The sequence below is a fragment of the Delphinus delphis genome, chromosome 9 (genome assembly GCF_949987515.2).
Source record: "Delphinus delphis chromosome 9, mDelDel1.2, whole genome shotgun sequence".
Taxonomy (NCBI): Eukaryota; Metazoa; Chordata; class Mammalia; order Artiodactyla; family Delphinidae; genus Delphinus; species Delphinus delphis.
Genome location: NC_082691.1, coordinates 83,803,074 through 83,823,345, shown reverse-complemented (window position 1 = coordinate 83,823,345; position 20,272 = coordinate 83,803,074). Strand labels below are relative to the sequence as shown.

General features: G+C 41.5%; 1 protein-coding gene and 1 pseudogene across 2 annotated transcripts in view; one reads left to right on the top strand and one right to left on the bottom strand.

Moving 5' to 3' along the window:
- Window positions 1–2,731: 2,731 nt before the first annotated feature.
- On the bottom strand, window positions 2,732–3,286 carry LOC132430749 (chromobox protein homolog 1 pseudogene; annotated as a pseudogene).
- Window positions 3,287–4,157: 871 nt separating this feature from the next.
- RBM28 (RNA binding motif protein 28) overlaps window positions 4,158–20,272 on the top strand; it is a 32,829-nt gene continuing 16,714 nt past the window's right edge. The window contains exons 1-10 of one of the 2 annotated variants that reach the window (XM_060020833.1): window positions 4,158–4,355; window positions 7,870–8,028; window positions 8,329–8,423; window positions 8,857–8,932; window positions 9,363–9,455; window positions 10,534–10,605; window positions 11,239–11,422; window positions 11,595–11,737; window positions 15,285–15,354; window positions 17,654–17,763. In XM_060020833.1, the coding sequence (XP_059876816.1) occupies window positions 4,238–4,355; window positions 7,870–8,028; window positions 8,329–8,423; window positions 8,857–8,932; window positions 9,363–9,455; window positions 10,534–10,605; window positions 11,239–11,422; window positions 11,595–11,737; window positions 15,285–15,354; window positions 17,654–17,763 (1,120 nt within the window). In that variant the 5' untranslated portion in view covers window positions 4,158–4,237. The remainder of the gene's footprint in view (window positions 4,356–7,869; window positions 8,029–8,328; window positions 8,424–8,856; window positions 8,933–9,362; window positions 9,456–10,533; window positions 10,606–11,238; window positions 11,423–11,594; window positions 11,738–15,284; window positions 15,355–17,653; window positions 17,764–20,272) is intronic. The other variant, XM_060020834.1, reaches the window with a different exon arrangement.

Below are 20,272 nucleotides of genomic sequence, written 5' to 3'. Positions count from 1 at the left end.
CTGTCACTATCAACCAGACATCCATCCAACCAAAATGTGCTGAAAGTAGATGGGGTTTGAGGAGAAAGGGAAACACTTTTCATTGTACCCTTTGTACTTTTTGAATTGTCTACCTACCCTGTGTTCAGGTTATGCCATTTAAAAGTAATTATTAAAAAAGGCATTGGGCACTTCTGTTCTGTACAAATGTTCTTCAGGGTGCTGCAGTCCTGCACACAGGTCAGTTCCTGGGCCCAATGGGATGGCAAACACTGTCTGTGTTCCAGGATCCAGGAGCGCCCAGATCTCCTGGCCAGTGAGATTCCTCAGCCTTGGCTCTGTCTGATAAGCTGACCTGAGGAAAGATCTCCTGTCTCTGGGAGGACCTGGGTACTAGGTCTGTGTGTGCAAGCTGGATGTCATGTTTGTTCTGGGTGTGTTCTCACATGATCTTGCATGGTGCAGGCTATGATTTATTTGTAATTTTTAAAATAAATCTATATAGTTTTATTAAGACAAGAACTGACAATGTTGGTATGAAGTTAACATTTAAACAAAAGTTTTCACAGAAACCTAACCCCTGCCTAAAAAGATTTTACAAGGGAGTTCTAGATGCAGGTCTAGACGATGTCAAGAACTGATGGATCTCATGATTCAAGACAGCATTTTGGGTTTTAGTTAATTCTTAGGATTAAAAAAATTTGTTTTGTTTTAAAGTGAACCACTGCCCGAGTATGAAAATTTAATCTTCTCCTGAGACCAGGGCTTCTGAAATCATTCAATTCTTGAAGTGATTCAGTGAATTTGTGCTGTCAGTGACTGAACCCTGCCACCAATGGTTTCAAAGTTCAAAAAACAGAGGCTCCAAGAGTTTTCCACCTAAGAGCACCAGACCTTGTCTTTGCCTCCTCTCCCACCTCCTATACCACCCTCTGCCCTTCCCCAGATACTTCAGCCAGTGACTTGGATGGAGAAGCTGATATTTATAACTTCATAATTGGAAAAAAAGGGTCTTCTTGTCAATTTCAAGAATTAGCACCTCAAAGACAGAATGATCTGTCTGTGTATACACTCCCATAAGACTTTTCCTCCTCAACCAGTTTCCATCCCTCAAATGGCAGCTTTGGTAACTTCTTAACAGGCTTAGTCCTTTGTTGGGAATAGCATTAAGCTCAGGCAGGGAACATCTTGGCTTCTAAGTTTCAGGTATTCACAGCTTTCTTTTTCTATTTTTTTTAACATCCTTATTGGAGTATAATTGCTTTACAATGATCTGTTAATTGCTGCTTTATAACAAAGTGAGTCAGCTATACATATACATATATCCCCCTATCTCCTCCCTCTTGCGTTTCCCTCCCACTCTCCCTATCCCACCCCTCTAGGTGGTCACAAAGCACCGAGCTGACCTCCTTGTGCTCTGCGGCTGCTTCCCACTAGCTATCTATTTTACATTTGGTAGTGTATATATGTCAATGCTACTCTCTCACTTCGTCTCAGCTCACCCTTCCCCTTCCCCGTATCCTCAAGTGCATTCTCTATGTCTGTGTCTTTATTCCTGTCCTGCCCCTAGGTTCTTCAGAACCTTTTTTTTTTTTTTTAGATTCCATATATATGTGTTAGCATACGGTATTTGTTTTTCTCTTTCTGGCTTACTTAACTCTGTATGACAGACTCTAGGTCCATCCACCTCACTACAAATAACTCAATTTCATTTCTTTTTATGGCTGAATAATATTCCATTGTATATATGTGCCACATCTTCTTTATCCATTCATCTGTTGACGGACACTTAGGTTGCTTCCATGTCCTGGCTATTGTAAATAGAGCTGCAATGAACATTGTGGTACATCACTCTTTTTGAATTATGGTTTTCTCAGGGTATATGCCCAGTAGTGGGATTGCTGGGTCGTATGGTAGTCCCATTTTTAGTTTTTCAAGGAACCTCCATACTGTTCTCCATAGTAGCTGTATCAGTTTACATTCCCACCAACAGTGCAAGAGGGTTCCCTTTTCTCCACACCCTCTCCAGCATTTATTGTTTGTAGATTTTTTGATGATGGCCATTCTGACTGGTGTGAGGTGATATGTCATTGTAGTTTTGATTTGCATTTCTCTAATGATTAGCATTCACAGCTTTTAAACAGTCTCTCGCAGTCCTCATTTAGGTTGCCAATGACATTTTTTGAAAGGATGAAATATTCTGGACACAGAACCAAATCATTATTAGTTGCTCTTTCCTTTGTTTCACCATTTCCCCCATCAGGTTCCAAATTTTAACAAAAATTATCCTAACCCATCTCCCTTCTTTCCCACCCCATCCCTCCCACCCCAAATAATACACCAGTAATAGCCAAAAACTACATATATGCTATGCTGTAAAAATGCAGAGTTAACACTATTGGGAAGAAGGCTGTGGGTTGTGGAGATGCTCTTTTGAAGATCTACAGTATCTTTTGCTCTCCCACATCCCATTCTGCAAGTTTTGTCCTTCATAGAAGGCCCTTTGCTTTTCTCAGCAAAGTTCAGAATGGGTTGCCTTGAAACACTGACCCTCCTTCCCCTCCACTGGGATGGGTGTGCAAACCAACATGGAGTGACTTTAAAGCACTTGGGCTGCTGTAGGGCACAGAAACTATACTGGCTCTTCAAAGGGCATCTTCTCAAGCCACCTCTATGGTGTCAAGACAAGTAGAACTCCTTTCCCCACTTGAAACCCACAGTCAGATGTGACAGGGGCTGGTACTCAAGAGAGTTAATTCTTGTCATCTTTTTTGTCATCATCCTCCGAGGGGTAGGAATGCCACATCAGCCTTCCCTCATAGAAGGATATGACAACCTGTGGGCACTTGACATTGGCTTCCTTGGCAGGGACCAGGTCAACCTCCTCAGAGTTTTTCCATTTCATCAGAAACATGAGTTCTCCACTGGAGTCTGTAGCTCCAATAATCCACTGCGGTTCCAAACCCTGGGCAAAGCCTCATGCCTTTTCTGACTCTTCTTTTCTTCTTTGGTTCGCTCTCCTCCCCCTTATCTTCCGAATCAGAATCAGCTTTGCGCTTGCCTCCCTCTGATTTATCTGTCTCGTGTGCTGTTTTCTGTGATGCAGGAACTCGGCAATGAGGTCGGGGCGATCCAGGTTTTCTTCTGGCTCCCATGTGTCGTCCTCATCTGAGAACCCCTTCCACTTTAGGAGGTACTCCACTTTGCCCTTTCCCTCTCGATGGTCGAGAACTTTTCCCACCACATATTCTTCTTCCTCTTCTTCTAGCACCTCCTCCACTTTCTTCTTGTTTTGTTTTTTCCCCATAGTGCCCGCCAGCTTTCTGGTATAAAGGGTGACGCTGCTCAGAGCAGCGCCCACGAGCCCAAGGGAAATCTGTTCTGCGCTCCAGGCGCGTCTTGTCGGGCCGGTCGTGGGAGTGGCGACCAGTAAAGCAACAAGACGGTTGACTGTGGTTGAGCCCCTCACTGAAGCGCGTACTGCAGGCCCCGGCCAACGGCCCTCCTTTCTTTTTTTTTTTTTTTGATTAATGTCTGTCTACCCCCACGAGACTGTATACCCCATGAGGGTAGGGGTCCCATCTTTTTTTAGCTCACCAATTTTATCCTTAGTGCCTGGCACATAGTAGGAGCTCAGTAAATATTTTTTTGAAAGAATGTGTATGATATGTGCCTATTTGTACTTTAGTAGCTATAATTTGTCTGCGAAGTGTTAAAGGCAGAGTTGTAGTTATCTGTTATAGTGTGACAGATATCTCATATTCTCTGAGAACATGAGAATTGTCCGAATGATGTACGTGACGTACTTGTGTTGATGTGTATTCTGGCTGTGTTTTATGCACGTAATCTGGGAGTCTGTGGTGGCACTTCAGAAAATATTTATTAAACATCCATTATATGTTAGATCCTGGGTTAGGGCCAGAGTAAAACCAACTTCTCCGGCCTGCCCTGCTGAGTTTGGTATCGATCTCCAGGAGGTTAGATTGTAAGCAGTGTACGAAATAGCGAAGCCAAATTTCTTTACAGCGGCGGGGGCGGTACTTGGAGTAGGGGTGGAACCCCGCTCAAGAAGCTCCGCCCCCTGGCGTCACGATTTTTTCCTTCCGGGATGTTTTTCCCCCTTCTACCACGTTTTCCTCCGGACTCTTTTGAGTGAAGAGCACTTCCGGAGTCTCCCGGCAACTTGGCGTGGTCCTCTGACTAAAACCTGTCACTTGACTCGCGTGCGCGAAGCCGCGCGCTTCTGTTTCTCGGCCTTATGGCCGGGCTGACCCTGTTTGTGGGCCGCCTCCCGCCCTCGGCCCGCAGCGAGCAGCTGGAGGAGCTGTTCAGCCAGGTGGGGCCGGTGAAGCAGTGCTTCGTGGTGACTGAGAAAGGTAGGGGGAGGGGCGGTCGAGGACAAAGTTGGGGTTCCTGGGAGCCGGATGGGGGCGAGGACACCCAAATTTAAGCGACCCGTATAATCCTTTACCTGCCCCATAGTGAAAGGACTTAGAAGTTGAATTTCTTTTCTAAACGGATTCTGCTTTAGGTGAATCCAAACGGGCCGTTTCTGAAAGTCAAATCAGTCCCTTAAGTTTATGTAGCGCTTTCCGTTTATTATGCGCGCTCATATATAAGATCTTATTTGGTAGTAAATAACTAACTTTTAATAGAACACCAGTAAGGCTTATTGAGAATCAACTGATTGCCACGTGCGGTGCTTGAGTTCTACGTGTTATCTCATTTAATTTCCCCATCGGTCTTGTTGGGTGGAGAGTTAACTCCATTTTACAGACGAGGAATCTAGGGCTTAGGAAAATTTAGTAATTTCAGCTTAAGTTCATACAGCTAGTAAGTAGTGGATTCAGAATTTGATCACCAGACCGGGAGCTCTTAACCAGTGTGTTATTCATTCACCCAGTTATTTATTCCGTAAATATTAATTGAATGTGTATTTTGTGCCAGGCAACTATTGTAGGTCCTGGGGATACAGCAGTGCACAGAACCAAACCAAAAACCTTGCTCTTGTGTTCCAGATGGGGAAGACAGCCAATAAGCACATAAGCAAAATATGTAGTGATAATGGTGATAAATGTTGAGGAGAAAAATAAGGCAGAGAAAAAGGATAGGGAGTCTCTGTAGATGTGTGTGTGTGTGGTGGTGGGGAAGCTGTAGAGGGGTGAGAGGTAGCCAGGGAAAGCCTTTCTGATGTGAGAGAGTGAACATGTGTTTCTCAGTGGGAGGAGCAGCCTAGGCAGAGGAAGCTAAAGGATACTGAAGAGGAGTGTGTGTAGTATATTGGAGGAATAGTGACGAAACCAGGGTGACTGGAATGCAGTGAGTGAAGGGAAGAGAATTAGCAGATGCGATCTGGTGCTACCAGATCATGTAGGACCTTACAGGCGGTTGCAAGGACTTTGGCTTTTACTCTGAGATATGAAGCCACTGGTTTTGAGCAGGGAGCAGTAGATATGATATGGCTTGCATTTTGGAAGATTCTCTCAGGCTGCCGTGTTGAGAATAGGCTGCTAAGAATAGGGCAGAAGCGGGGAGACCAGTTATTAGGCTCTTGTGGTAATCCAGGTGAGAGAGAGGTCATGGTGTTGGACCAGCTGTTGTAGCTGTGAAGGTGGTAAAAAGTGATTGCAATATGGATATTTTTGAGAGTAGAGCTGAAAGAATTTGCTGATGGATCAGATGTGGGGTATGAGAAAAAAAAGAGTGTCAAGGAGTCAAGTCTGACTCCAAGGGTTTTGGCTTGAGCCGCAGGAGATGTTTACTGACTTGTGGAATACTGCCATACGCTTTGCATTCTGTCTGATGATTATGGCATCGCTATGAAGGAGGGTTAGCATGTATTAGACTGAGGAAGAATTGTAAGTGTTTTAATTGTAGAAGCATTTCTTACTCTTACCTGGACTGTGTCAAGGGGCACCTGATGTTGCCCAGAACATAAATTTAGCTTCCTTCCAAGTCATCAGTGTGTCTCTGTAGGTGGCTACCTCCTTGTCTTTCAGGAGAGCAACTGGAGGGAAGTAACATCCTGTGTACCTCTCTTTCCCCCCATGGTGTCCAAGTATGTGATGAGTAGGCAGGCTAATAGTGTGCTAATAATCGCTCTGTCCTTATCTTCTATTTTGTTAGTAACAAATTAGAATTAGGATTGTCGACATGGCAGCTGCCTGGTTCTTTGTCATTTTAAGTATAGATATGGGCGAATGAGAGAATGAGAATGAGTGCTGTATAGCAGTGTTTCTTAAACTGCAGATCATCGTCCATTAGTGGGTCTTGAGTGGGTCATGATTAGAGATTTTTTTTTAATGAAATAGGAGTATATCTATACATGGTAAAGGAGAAGTTTTCATAAAACTTTTTTTTTCAGTTTTGTAAAAAACTGCATCCTGGATCCACTATAAGTTACGTTTGTTACTGTGGGTTATCAAAACAATTGAGAAACGCTGCTCAGCGGTGGTTGGTTGTGTTCCGGGGAGGAACAGGCCTTTGAATGGGAATTCTCCTTTTGGGTCCTCAGAATATAGGCTACATGTAACCTTACCTGTAGCTTGTGTATGTAGTCTACATCTTTAACAGAAGCTGCTATTCCCTTTTTAAGAAAAAACGTGCTTTTCTGTCCAGGCAGCCAGATGTACTGAATGCTGTACTTAGTGGGATAGGAGGGAGGGGGTGTGAGGTGAGGTCTTACCAGTAGTGGTGACCTGGACATGCCACTTAACCTCTTTAAGATGGGAATAATTTCACAGGATTGTCGTAAAGATTCAAGTAAATGTGTGAGAGTGCTTTGTGCAGACATAAACAACGCATGGTGTGTTTGTGAGCAACACGCTTCTGTTTTGTCACGGAACTCCTTCACCTTTCAGCTGCTTCGTTTTTGGTTGTACTGATCAGGAAGGGCCCTGATTTTTCTTGTTCTTGTTTTCTGAAAGGTGAGTGGGCAGGCTTTTGTGAGAAGGAGTTTCAAGAGAAAAAGAGATCACCAGATCATAGTATGCTTTCCTAGTGCCAAATGTCAGCTTTAACCAGTTTACGTGGATCAGCGTCCTGTGTTAGAGGGCTTGTACCCAGAAGCAGATTGGGGTGTAGTTGTAAAAGGAGAGCGTGTGAACTCTGTTTCTTCTTTGGGTAGTAAGCAGACTACTTGGTCTGTCCTTTTCTTTTTTGATGCAGTAAATTACTTAAAATTTTACTACACAAAAATATTAAACTGAAAAAAAAATACCAAAAAGGGCAAAGGTGGGTTACAGTTGATAATTGCAACTGTTTGTCTTAAATGATTCGTTTGGAAAAAAGCGATGATGATATTGGCTTTTCCCTTCTTGGTGTGTTCTGACAAAATGAGATAAGAGGTTTACAGCTGCTTTAGAAGGGTTTAATTTGATATTGATTTCTAGGGCTTGGTAATAATTGTAATAGTGTCTGCAGGCTTCTGAAGCAATGTTTATTGTTTGAGGTTCTTTTTTCAGGGCCCCTGGCGTTCACTGCTGATCTGTTCTGTGGAGCGGTGGCTGAATTATTTCTTTGTAATTTTTGAAACTACCATACTTACCTTTCCTACCTTCTCTGGTGATGTTTTGTTCTGTTTGACGTTGAGTTCTTCTTCGGGGGTGTAATGCATATCATGGGTCCTCCATATTCTTGAAATTATCAGGAAAGAAGGAAGAGAGAGAGCTAACAGCAAAGACACCACATTAGAAGAGGAAGCCTAACAATTTCTGAACAAAGAGGGGACAGGGGCCACTCATGCTAACCTTGTCTCTTTCTCTTTTGAGAATTTTGGCAGACTGGCTGGCCTGGCTGTATATTTGCTAGTTTAGGGCTGTGAGAATTTACCGGTTTAGGGATCTAGGCTTACTGTTAATCCCCCCTCCCCCCATCCCCATACTGTTCCAGGGAGTAAGGCATGTCGAGGCTTCGGCTATGTCACTTTTTCTATGCTGGAAGATGTTCAGAGGGCCCTCAAGGAGATTACCACCTTCGAAGGCTGCAAGATCACCGTGACTGTTGCCAAGAAAAAACTGAGAAATAAGTCCAAGGAAAAGGGGAAAACTGGTGAGTTTCTAGTAGCTGAAGGGAGTTTTCCCCCAGGATTGAGGGGGCAGTGGATTGGCTCTGGGAGTAGTGTCTAGGCCTAAAAGCTTCCTGAATTTCCTCTTGATGTCCAAAATCATCCAGTGTATTTTGTTACTAGTTTTAGTCTTTTGTTTACTTCTGAGTCTGGAAAACCTGGTGTCCCTGGGCATTGCCATACTTAACCCTGTGTTAAATGCCATCTGTTGCTAGTAGCTTCTTTCCTGTGATGTTCTGGGCCGAGGAGATCACAGATTTACTTCATTGCCATTTATTTTTTAGAAAATTCAAAGTCCCCAAAGAAGGAGCTGCAGCCTAAAAAAGCCAAAGTGGCAGATAAGAAAGCCAGATTAATTATTCGGAACCTGAGCTTTAAGGTAAGAGACAGAGAAAACTAACAGTGAGTGTTCTGAAAGCTGTTGGAGCCAAGGCATGCTCATTGGTCAAACTTCTCACCAGGATGGTATAATTGGGCTTAATTCCTTCTGGGAACGAACTTTAGCCTTGTTGAATTCAGAAAATGGGCCTGTATAAACAAAAACTTATTAAGGACAGAGACTGTGAAGATGCCTTGGGGAAACTACTGCTGAGAAAGGGAGGGAAGGAAAAGCTCTCTGATATCTGTCCTTTTTGCCTGTATAGGTACAAAGCAAGATGTCGTCTATTTTGAAATGTTTGGTGTCCTAGTCTCAAAATTTAAAAAGGAGTGCAAATATTCAAGCTCTTCCTAGTGAACTAATTGAATAGTTGATGTTTTGTGTTCATTTGCCGTGATAATATCTCTTTTTCTTTCTTCACTTTTGGCTTCAGTGTTCAGAAGATGACTTGAAGACAGTATTTGCTCAGTTTGGAGCTGTCCTGGAAGTAAACATCCCTAGGAAACCAGGTACTGGCAAACCTTTATTTTGTGTGGATTAGATTAAGGTTATTTTACATAATGGTCTTTTTCTGTATCACCTTTGAACTAAGCAGAAACACAAGGTTCGGGTCACACTCTGTGAGCCCCAGATGATATGATATGTGTAAAGTATCAGGCACAGTGCTTGACAAATAACAGTGTTTAGTCCCCTTATGGTATTGCTAGTTAGATCAGAACTACTTTTAGAAGACAAGTTACAGTTTGAGAAAATGCATTGCTCTCCCCAAGCCTGTGTCAGGGTAACCTCAGCAGGATATAGGCTTGTGCTTTGGGCAAGGGGCTGACCGGTTGATAGGATTTGGGTCTTCTTGCCAGTCCAGGTTGCTGTAACATCCTTCTTAGTGTCTGTTGGTTCCCTACCTGCTACCTCTAACTTCTTTGTTGTGTTTGCACACAGATGGAAAGATGCGTGGTTTTGCTTTTGTTCAGTTCAAAAACCTCCTAGAAGCAGGAAAGGCTCTCAAAAGCATGAACATGAAAGAGATAAAAGGTGAGTTTTCTATGCCCATACCATTGACTCAGATATTTCTGGTGTTTAGGCAAATTAGCACAGTAACCCACTTTCTACATTTTCAAAAGGTGTTTGCCTCATTGAGAGTCTCATTGCTAATATTGAAGCTTGTTTTGGTGAAATATTCCTAGTACCTGATCTTAGGGTTAAACTTGAAAGGACCCATGCTGTCCTTCTCTTTTCTTTTTTTGGTGATGAGTGTCCTTTTAAATCCCTAATGAAAAACTGTCCCTGACTGATAGAGGCAGGTTGCTGTCTAGAGGATGTGGGATTAGCAGGTTCCTCCCTCTTGGTTATGATCACTTATTCAGCATCTGTGGGCTTTTTTTTTTTAATTATAAATTTATTTATTATTTATTTATTTGGCTGCATTGGGTTTTCCTTGCGGCGAGCGGGGGCTACTCTTTGTTGTGGTGCATGGGCTCTAGGTGCACAAGCTTCAGTAGTTGTGGCACACAGGCTCAGTAGTTGTGGCTCACGGGCTCTAGAGCATAGGCTCAGTGCTTGTGGTGCACGGGCTTAGTTGCTCCATGGCATGTGGGATATTCCCGGACCAGGGATCGAACCTGTGTCCCCTGCATTAGCAGGTGGATTCTTAACCACTGCGCCACCAGGGAAGTCCACCTGTGGGCTTTTAAACTGACCTTGACGTTACTCTAGGTATTGATTTACCAGGTACAGTGCCTAAAGGAGGGATTGGCTTGGAGACTTCCTAACTTCTGAGTGACACGCAGTTACTCCAGAATGTCTATTTTCCCTCTTGTTAGTATAACTGGAAACTTGGTTTAACTGGAAACACTGTTATGATTCTTACTCTGTCTTGTTCTAGGTGTAGTGGCTGTGTAGAAAGGCAAAACTTCTGTTCATTGATAAAAAGGTTAAGGGTTAAAAGAATAGACACCTACCAGGAGTTTTATTTTAGGACCAACAGTCTCTGAATCCGCAGTTTCTTCATCTCCTTTGATTCCATTACTGTCTTTGACGAATAGGAAGTCATTTATAGGAAATAGGAATGTTAAAGAGAAGGCCTTTCTGATGCTACTTTTCTGTCTGACAGGGCGGACAGTGGCTGTGGATTGGGCTGTGGCAAAGGATAAATATAAAAATACACAGTCTGCCTCTGTCGCAGGTAAGATGCAGTGGTGTTGGGTAGGAGGGGTTTTATGTCCTGTTTGTCAGTCTGTATTGTACCATCTGGTGATCTGGTCCCAAAACAGGATCTTTTGAATATAAGCCCACTCCTTGATGTGGATGTGAAGAGTGGGGCCCAAGTTCATTGTCCCTACTACTTGCTGTACTTTCCCAGCTTTCATAATAGGGAGTGATGGAACATTAAAAATAGGGAAACTTAAAACTTGATTTTTATTTAGAAAACAATTGGCTTTTAAGCCACCAGGAGCTCAGAGAACAGAACTCACAGAGATTAAATTTCATGGCTGGGCTCCAGAGCATGCATTGTGCTGGCCATGGTGCACAATGATAGGCTGTTTGCAGAGGCTCAGTTGCTGAGCCAAGTTAACCTTAAGGCTTCTGATGAATGGGACAGCCTCCGAGGGAATCTCAGTGATGAGGGGTTTTTGTTGTTTGTTTTTTTGCTTTTTTTTTTCCCATACTTTTTCCTATTATGTACAGTAAGAAAAATATATGAGCTTCTGTAAAACCAAAGGAACCGGGAATTTGGGGTATTAGTTACTCTTGTTTAAATAACCTTGTTTTGGATACTAAATGAATTCCTAACTTTCTTTACCAACTATGTATGTAGGTGAGAAGAAGAGGCCTGAACCTAAATGTCAGGAATTAGGTCAAGAGAATGGCAGGGAAGAAGAGGATATGGAGGAGGAGGAGAATGATGGTGGTTATGATGATGAGGAAGATGATGAAGAAGAGGAGGAGGACGAGGAGAATAGAGAGTCGAAGCTGACCAAGCCTGTGCAAATTCAGAAGAGGTAAGTGACTCAGTGTGTTCTGAGACAACAGAGGAAGATTCAGGGTTGTCCGTGAGAGGAAAATGATATCTTTCCCTGCCCCCGTCATTGCAGAATTGACATGTGCAGTGAAGTTGGAGAGGCAGGCCCCTCTCTCATCCCAGAACCTTAGTTCTGATCTGTGCCATTGCAGAGCAGTCAAGAGGGCAGCACCTGCAGAAAGCAGTGAAGAGGAGCATTCTGATGACAACAGCGACCTGGAGGAAAGAGACAGGATCGATGGTGGAGAGGACCTGGGTCAGAGTGATACCAACACTGAAGAGCAAGAGGAGGAAGGTTTGCCTTAAATTTAAAATAAGTCACCGAGAAATGTGCATCAGTTCAGCTCAGTCCTCTTTTTAAATAGGACCCTAAGGTGTCCTGTCAAATTTATGTTTAAATGCTGAAAATGAAACCTTTATATTCCTTTTTTTTTCTTTAATAAATTTATTTATTTATTTATTTATTTTTGGCTGCGTTGGGTCTTCGTTGCTGCAGGTGGGTTTTCTCTAGTTACCGTGAGCGGGGGCTACTCTTCGTTGCGGTGCGCAAGCTTCTCATTGCGGTGGCTTCTCTTGTTGTGGAGCACGGGCTCTAGGCGCACAGGCTTCAGTAGTTGTGGCACGTGGGCTCAGGAGTTGTGGCTCGCGGGCTCTAGAGCTCAGGCTCAGTAGTTGTGGCGCACGGGCTTAGTTGCTTCGCGGCAGGTGGGATCTTCCCGGGTCAGGGCTCGAACCCGGGACCCCTGCATTGGCAGGCGAATTCTTAACCACTACTCCACCAGGGAAGCCCCTATATTCCTTTCTTATAAAGGTTTTTTGTTTTTTTTTTAATGAGTTTGGAATAGTGTTTGAGGATTAAGATTCTTTGGGAATTTAAAACCTAGCTTAATGCTGAGGCACTGCCTCTGTCTCTCTCAATTACCCAAATTGAATGAATAACTGGATAAACAGGATATTGCATCCTACCACCAAAATGGGTTCTATTTAATTAATTTAATTTAATTTATTTACTTTTGTACTAAAATTACATTTTATTAAATGTAACAAACTCAGGAAGGGAAACACTTGTATTTTTCCATCCATGCTGTTGTCTGTAAACAACAGATAATACGGAGTAGATTTGAAAGCCCAAAGATGGTGTTTTTTTCCCCTCATTGATTAGAGGTATTATTTTAAGCGTGTCTGCAGTGTTAGCAAACCCTAGAACATCAGCTTAGTATATTCTACTCAGAATCAGAGGTACTTGAATCACTGGCACCTTCCAGGATGAAGACTGACAATAACAATAAAATAATCCATTACGATAGTAACAAACTACTGAACTCAGAATTTCTTATCTGGAAAAGCTCAGTTCTTTTAAGCAGTCTTTTCTGCCTTTTATCATGGGCTTAGGAGTCAAATCATGTGGGTCCTGGCTTTTTCATTTTTAATCGTCTGGTTCTGGTGAAGTCCTTGCCTCTAGTTTCCATATTACTTCATCTGTGATTGGATGTTAGAGGTCCCCATCTCCTGACATTGCGGAGAGTACCTTCCCAACAGTATTAGTTGCCTTTGTTGCTACTAATCTTATTTGTATGTGCCCCCCTCCCCCCACCCCCTCCACCAACAATCTTCTAAAAAATGTGTGAGTCTCATTAAGTTAGATGTAACTTGGCTGCTGATAAAATCTTCTGCCTTTAGTGGTCACTGGGAGGGAGGCGGAGGCAGTCTGAGCATTCCACTACTCCATTCAGTTGAGCAAATCAAGTCTCCTTTCCTCATCATTCACTTAAAAAGAAACATTTATTGAACACCTACTAATGTTAAACTTTGGGCTGAACAGAAAAAATAAATCCTTGTTCTCTAGGAGCTTTTGATCTGGTTCCACTACTTTCAGTCACAAAGGATTGGCAAGAAAACAAGCAAAGACCAACAAAAACACTTCTGCACTTTCATCAGAGTTTTTTAAAAATGTAGATGAACCAATTTGGACCTGATGGATGAACACTTCTGTGCACACCCTTCCCATGGTGTATGTAAATGCCCATGTGTTTGCTCTTTGGAAAGGTTGCAATAGATGCTTCGTGTGACAGTGATATTTAAACCTGTCATGAGAGAAAAATGTACTTTTTTTTTTTTACTATTACTACACCTTCGTTTATTCAGACAACAAATATTCAGAGTGCCTGCAGTGCTAGACACTGGGTGAACAGGAGTTAAAAGAAAATAAAACGCCACATTTCCTAGAGATCACAATAATAGCTTGTTTGGCAGAGGGTTTCAAATCCTGTCTCTGCTCCTTTCTTAAGGTATGACTTTGGGGCAAGTTACTTAACCTCTTTATACCTCAGTTTCTTCATCTATAAAATGGAGATAATAACCACATAAGGTTTTTGTGAAGATTAAATTATTTGTGTGACTAAATGCCTTGTACTACTAGTATTATCATTGTTACTGTTCTGTGGCAGTGGTGGAGTATAAACAACAATTTTGAACTGAAATGGGGATAAAGGACCTCCTGGGGCATTTTGTAAAACTGTAACCAAACCATATTGCTACTTTTATCAAGAAGGTTGGGTTTAAACTCAACTAGTTTATTGAGGGAGGCAGGTCATTACAGAATGAGGAGTAGTCAGTAAGTGGTCCTTTAGTTTGTCTGGGTGGAGGTTTTTATTCACTTATCAGGTCTCCCTTCTCCCTTTTCTGTAAGTCTGGCATGTTGATTTGACCATATGAGAAATCTGAGGAAATAAGCCTTTTCTGTGAGGAGAGAATAGTAAGACACCTTAGAAGCAAAGAAGCTTTTATTCTGAAGGAACTGAGAGACCTTGCATTCTACAACCAGATTCAGCTATCTCTTACCATTCTTTCACTTGAAAAAATTATAAGACTGATGGATAATAATGACAGAAAATTAATTAAGAATACAGTACAAAAAATATAAATAGTGCAGAAGGGTATGATATAGAAATTTATGTAAGATCTTAATTTATGTAAGATCTTCAAAAGTTCCTCACCATTCCTCCCAATAGTCCCCCAAAGTAATCTCTGTTATTTCTTTTGTGTCCTTCCAGAAATTTTCCGTGTATATATAAGCATATATGTCTATTCTTTTTTTTTTTTTTTTGCGATACGCGGGCCTCTCGCTGTTGTGGCCTCTCCTGTTGCGGAGCACAGGCTCCGGACGCGCAGGCTCAGTGGCCATGGCTCACGGGCCCAGCTGCTCCGCAGCATGTGGGATCTTCCCGGACCGGGGCACGAACCCGTGTCCCCTGCATCAGCAGGCGGACTCTCAACCACTGCGCCACCAGGGAAGCCCCTATGTCTATTCTTAAAATCAATGAGTCTCCCTTAAACCCAAATCCGCAGCCACTTAGGGCCCCTCCCCAGAGACAACCAGTGTTTCTTGTGTATCTAAGGATAGTTAATGCTTTTATAAGCAAAAACATGAATGTATATGCACTTACGTAGAATATAATGTATATTTGTGTATGCGAATGTAGATATATATTTTTTTCTCCTCAAATGTTTACATTTTGTATTTCCAGAAAGCTTACACTGTCACAACAGTATATGGGAATCTCTCTTTTTCCCCACACCCTTACCACAATGGATTTCATCTGTCTTTTTTGTTGTTTGCCAATCTGTTGGTGATAAATAGTATCTCATTTCTTGTGCTGTGTTTTTCTTTAATTATGAGTGCATTTGAGCATCTTCATATATTTTAGTTGCATATCCTTTGTTCATTTTTAATTGGAGTTCTTAATTTATGTAAGATCTTTATATATTTAAAAGCCTTTGTTGTAAGGCTTGTACTAGTCTTTTTCAGTTTGTTGTTTTTCTTTTTACTTTGGATATACAAGTCTCGAAAAAGAAGAAAAAGAAGAGGAAATTACCCTCTGATGTAAATGAAGGGAAAACTGTCTTTATCAGGTATGACTTTCTATCTTGAGAACTGCTGTTTGTGTTGCCTTCATAGGTTTCTTTTCTTCCCTTCTTCCTCCCTCCCTTCTTTCCTTTCTTTGTTTGTCTTCTTTTTGCACTAATTCTGTTAGCTAGGCCAAAAAGTTAGATGTATCGAAGACCATTAGCACATCTGCCTAGGAACATAGCACACAATGAGAAATGTGTAGGAGAATCAGAACTATACACAGAAGATAAATAGCAGGGGTTTTTATATCTTGTCCTCATTTAGATTTCATTCTTTGTAATTGGGGTGGGATCATTTGGAACAAATCAGTTTTTCAACTATTAGAACCATCTTGCTTCTGGCCTTTGTTTTAGGGTGAGTGCTGGGGAGGGGTGATACCACTTACCCCAAACGAATTCTCTCTTCATGCTTAACTTATCCTCTACAGTCATGTCCAGAGTATAGTGAGGCATCCCATCTGTTTCCTGGAAAACTGAGGGAGGGAGATAGGTGTTGTATAATGTTGCCATTGCTGCTTTAGTCCTACTGACTGCAGTAGGTTGGTGTTTTCAGGAGGTTGGGATATCTTCGGCATACCTCAAGCATGCCTTCTCATCCTTTCTTAAGTACCATTGTGCTAGGGCCATTTGGGTCTTATTTTAAAGATGTCTATTTTATTCTCTTGTATAGTCTTTTAAGATTGTTTTCATTATACAAGTAATTTATGTTTATTGTGGGAAATATAGGAAATGAATAAGCAAAAAGTTAACCTTAATCACTGCTTGGGGAGCACCCACACACATGTTCATAACATCATAAATATTTACAAAGATGATTTTAGCCTATACATGCTGTGCTGTAGCCCATTTTCTTTCTTTCTTTCTTTTTTTTTAATTTTTGAATTTAATTTTTTTATATAGCAGGTTCTTATTAGTTATCCATTTTATACATATTAGTGTATATATGTCCCATTTTCTTTCTTTATAGCATGTCTTTCCATGTTTTTTTTAATGTGTTATTTGTAATTTCCATATAATTTTGTATTTGTAGAGGATTCTGTGTAACAGGAAAGAAGGAATGTCACACTTAGAAGCCTGTGACCTCAATACCAAGGATACCATTCCTTATACATCTTTTAATTAAAAAAGAACTTAGGAAAGTAAAGGATGGAAGAGAGAAAACTATGTCCACGATGAGGCAAATTAGAAGAAATAATGTAGCTAGGATATGTCTTATTCCAGAACATCTCTTTTATCTTGGTTATTCCATAAGATAGAGCTATTTATGGGGTTGTTAACTAGCATAAGAGAAGTAAAATTGTAGATATTTATTTAGGACTGTTTTTCTTACCCCTGAAAGGCTGTGCATAGCTGGGAAAAGAGGAATCTTTACACTGTGTTGAAATTTAGTAGAACAAAATCTCCTTCCAACATTTTCTAATCCCATCGAGAGAAATAGTAGGTTTTTTTTTTTTGCACTTAGCTAGTAAACTTTACCATGTTTGGTTTTGAGTTATTATTTTGAAGGATTTTCTGACTTCTGTAAAATTTTAACTGAAGCCTGGATTTCATAGGAGTACAGAGGAGACATTGAGAGACATTTGACTTTTCATTAGCTGTCTGTGAGTCTTTTGGTTGTAGTAAGGGAAACTAAGTTTCGCCAGTTTAAGTGAAAAGGCTGGTATGTTGGATGAACATTAGGGTGGCTCACGGAATAAAAGTTGTCAAAGAGCAGACCTCAAGAAGGGGATGAAAATCTGGGTGGTTCTGGGACCCTGGCTGCAGAAGGCTATGTGGTCTTTTCTCTGAAGACGCCCATCCTTTTTTCTATCCCTCGTTAAGGTATAACGTGTATTCTGTAAAGTGTGTTTAATGTAAGTGTACAATCAGTGACATTTTTCATGTATATAACCATCTATATACATATACCTTTATACATGGCTATATGTATATCCGTGTAACCATCACTCTGATCAAGATACAGAACATTTTCAGCTCCCCATAAGCTTCCCTCAAGTGGGACACTGCTGTTTTGAAGTGAATCTGTATCCAAAACTTCTGGTCTTTGTATATGTCTGTTCACGTTTTATATTCCTGGGAAGGAGAATTTGATTAATAGGAAGGTCAGTCGGTTACAGCCTATAGGCAGAGTCATACACTGGAGGCCTGGCTAGTGGGAGCCACCCCCTGGTGCTGTCCCTGGGAAGGGTGGTTATGAGCAAGAGAACCACTCCAGTTGATGTCTAACTCACTCACCTTGTACTGGAATGTAGGATCTCACTTTTGTAATTGACCTTTCTTGTGACCTGATTGTCCTCCATAGAAACCTGTCCTTTGACTCAGAGGAAGAAGACCTTGGAGAGCTCCTCCAGCAGTTTGGAGATCTTAAATATGTCCGCATTGTCTTGCATCCAGACACAGAGCATTCTAAAGGTATTTGCTGTCAGCTGGTCAGGCCCAAAAGGGTTGAGACCACTGCCATGGGCACTGACTAGGCTACATGAGAGCATAGTGTGTGCCACCCTGGGGGGTCCACGATTATCCAGGTTTCTGTGATCCATAGAAGCACCAAGGACATTCTGAGGTTGTCTTCCATGTTGTCAAGCTCAGCATCTGTAATGGTGCTGCCGGCCATAATTTTGTCTCAGCTTTTTAAGCTCTTGCTTATTTACTTTAGGGTAATGAATTTCATTTGTTGTTCTTTGAATTTCAGATGTGATAGCATCTCATGGGTATTAATCATTCCACATTGCTTGAAATTGCTGGGATATTTTTCAGTTGCTTTTGTTAGAGATGGAAGCTGACAGAAACTTTGTTGCAGTGGCAACAGTCAGAAGGAAAACTATGTAGCAGGAGTGCTGCCTTAGTTTTTTTTTTTTCCCCCCCTAAAGCTATTTCTTTTGAGCTTAAAGATTGACCGCTCCTCATTCTAATATACTGTTGTTAGATAAGCACCTTTTCAACCCGTTCATAATCTTTGATTTTATCAACTGCAGTCGTTCTACTAAAGCAGTGAATTCTTAATTCATTCTGGTTCTTGATTCCTTTGAGATCTAGCAAAAACTCTGAACCCTGTCCTCAGAAAAATGCCATTTCTGAGTGTTTTGGGGCTCTCTGGAGCCTACCTATGGATTAATTGCCTCCATTCTGAACCTTCTTATTTTCCAGTTTGATGAAACTTGATCATTTTTGGTTTTTACTCAGCTATGAAAGATGTAAATGAGGTAGTATAATGGAAAGAAAACTGAACTGCTTCCTGGAGATGAGGGATCTAATCCCAGCTAAACCATAGACCGGCTGGGTGATTTTTGGCAATCATTTAACCACTGTGGGCTTCAGTTTCTTATCTGTAAAACAAGTGGGTTCAACTAATCAGTTAACGTGCGTTCAGCTCTGATATTCAATTGTGCTTCTTGGACCTTCTCCATTTCTAGTATATTTTTCTGAAAATGGGCAACTAGTATTGCATAAAATGTTACAAGTACTGTAGGATATTGCTTGACTTTGATGATCTCTTTTGTCTCTTTCTGGGTGCAGTAGTGTATTGGGTTGACATTTTCAGAACGGAGTCTGTAGTTGACTTGCTCAGTCTCTTTCTTGGTCTGTTAATGTTAGCTGAGAGTTAATGGTCTTAATAGGCATAGTTTCCATTATTTTTTTTTCATAATGCATTGTCTTTCCTGAGCTCATATTAAAATTTTCTGGCACTTTTTCTGCCTCCTCACACAACCTCCTCCTATACCTCATCCCTGTCAGCATGCTATTTCACTGCCTGGAAGGGCTAAGTATTGTCTGAAGACTTTTAGGAAGGTGGTAGGATTTAACCCAGTAGTTACCCTGGAAATTCCAATGGTAAAATTCTTACCCATTCAGAGAGAAGAACTCATCCTATTTTCTTCATATTGGACAAACAGGCTAATCTGCCTGTTAGAAACATTTTCCCCCCCATATTTCTTTCTATATTACTTGTTTCTTCCTATTGAGTATCTACTAATGCTGAACATTATGGTAGGTGCTACAAATGTAGAAATAGCCAAGAAACATGGCCCCTCTTCCAGAGACCTTCAGGTCTTTTGGGGAAGATGCCACCTGACCAGTGCTGTAATAGAGATGAGAGTGGAGGACCGGCGGGGGTTGGTGGGGGGCACTTGGCTCTGCCTGGAGGAAGCAGGGAAGACCTCACTAGATGGCGACCCTTGGGTTGGCCTGCCACAGGTGTCCTTTCAGTTAGTCTGCTGCCATTCATTCTTAGAGGGGCAAAAGATCAGTGCTCCAGTAGCTCCAGGAAATATGGCATTATTTTCATATATGAGGGAATAATTAAAGTTTAAAGGAATACTAACAAAATATTATGGAACTTAAATTTTGTGTATGTATGTTTACTGTAAGGTGAACTTTTTTTTCTTACATAAGCTGCTTTTTATCAAGAGCAGAAAATTAGGATGGGTTGATTGGCCCTGCCTCTAACCAGTGAAAGGTGTGGAAATTCTACAGCATGAGTCGAGTTGAATTCATGAAAACAAAACAAGACAAAAAAGAGTTGAGCTCACGGCTTTCTGGTTCACAACTGTATTCATGGGCTAGAGGCCAGGGACTTTTACTCTAAGAGCTAGATCTGTCCTTATATAATGCCTCCCAGTGACTGTGATGACAGTGAGATCTGTAATTTAATTTCAGGGTTAAGTTGTTGCTGCCTCATTCTTTTAGTCCTCTGATAGGCACACAGAGAGTGATACTGAATTAAATGTTAGGCTGGAATTTCTCTAGATTTCTTGTGGATATTTCTTATTAAGGAGTGGAATGGTGAGACTAGTTTCTAAGAAGCCTTAGAAAAGATGAAGGAAGTAATAATAAAAGTTCATTGTGAGCAAGTGTGCTATCTTACCTGTCTTTGAACCTCCAGTGCCTGACACAGTGCTTCTTAGTTAAGTCTCATAGTACT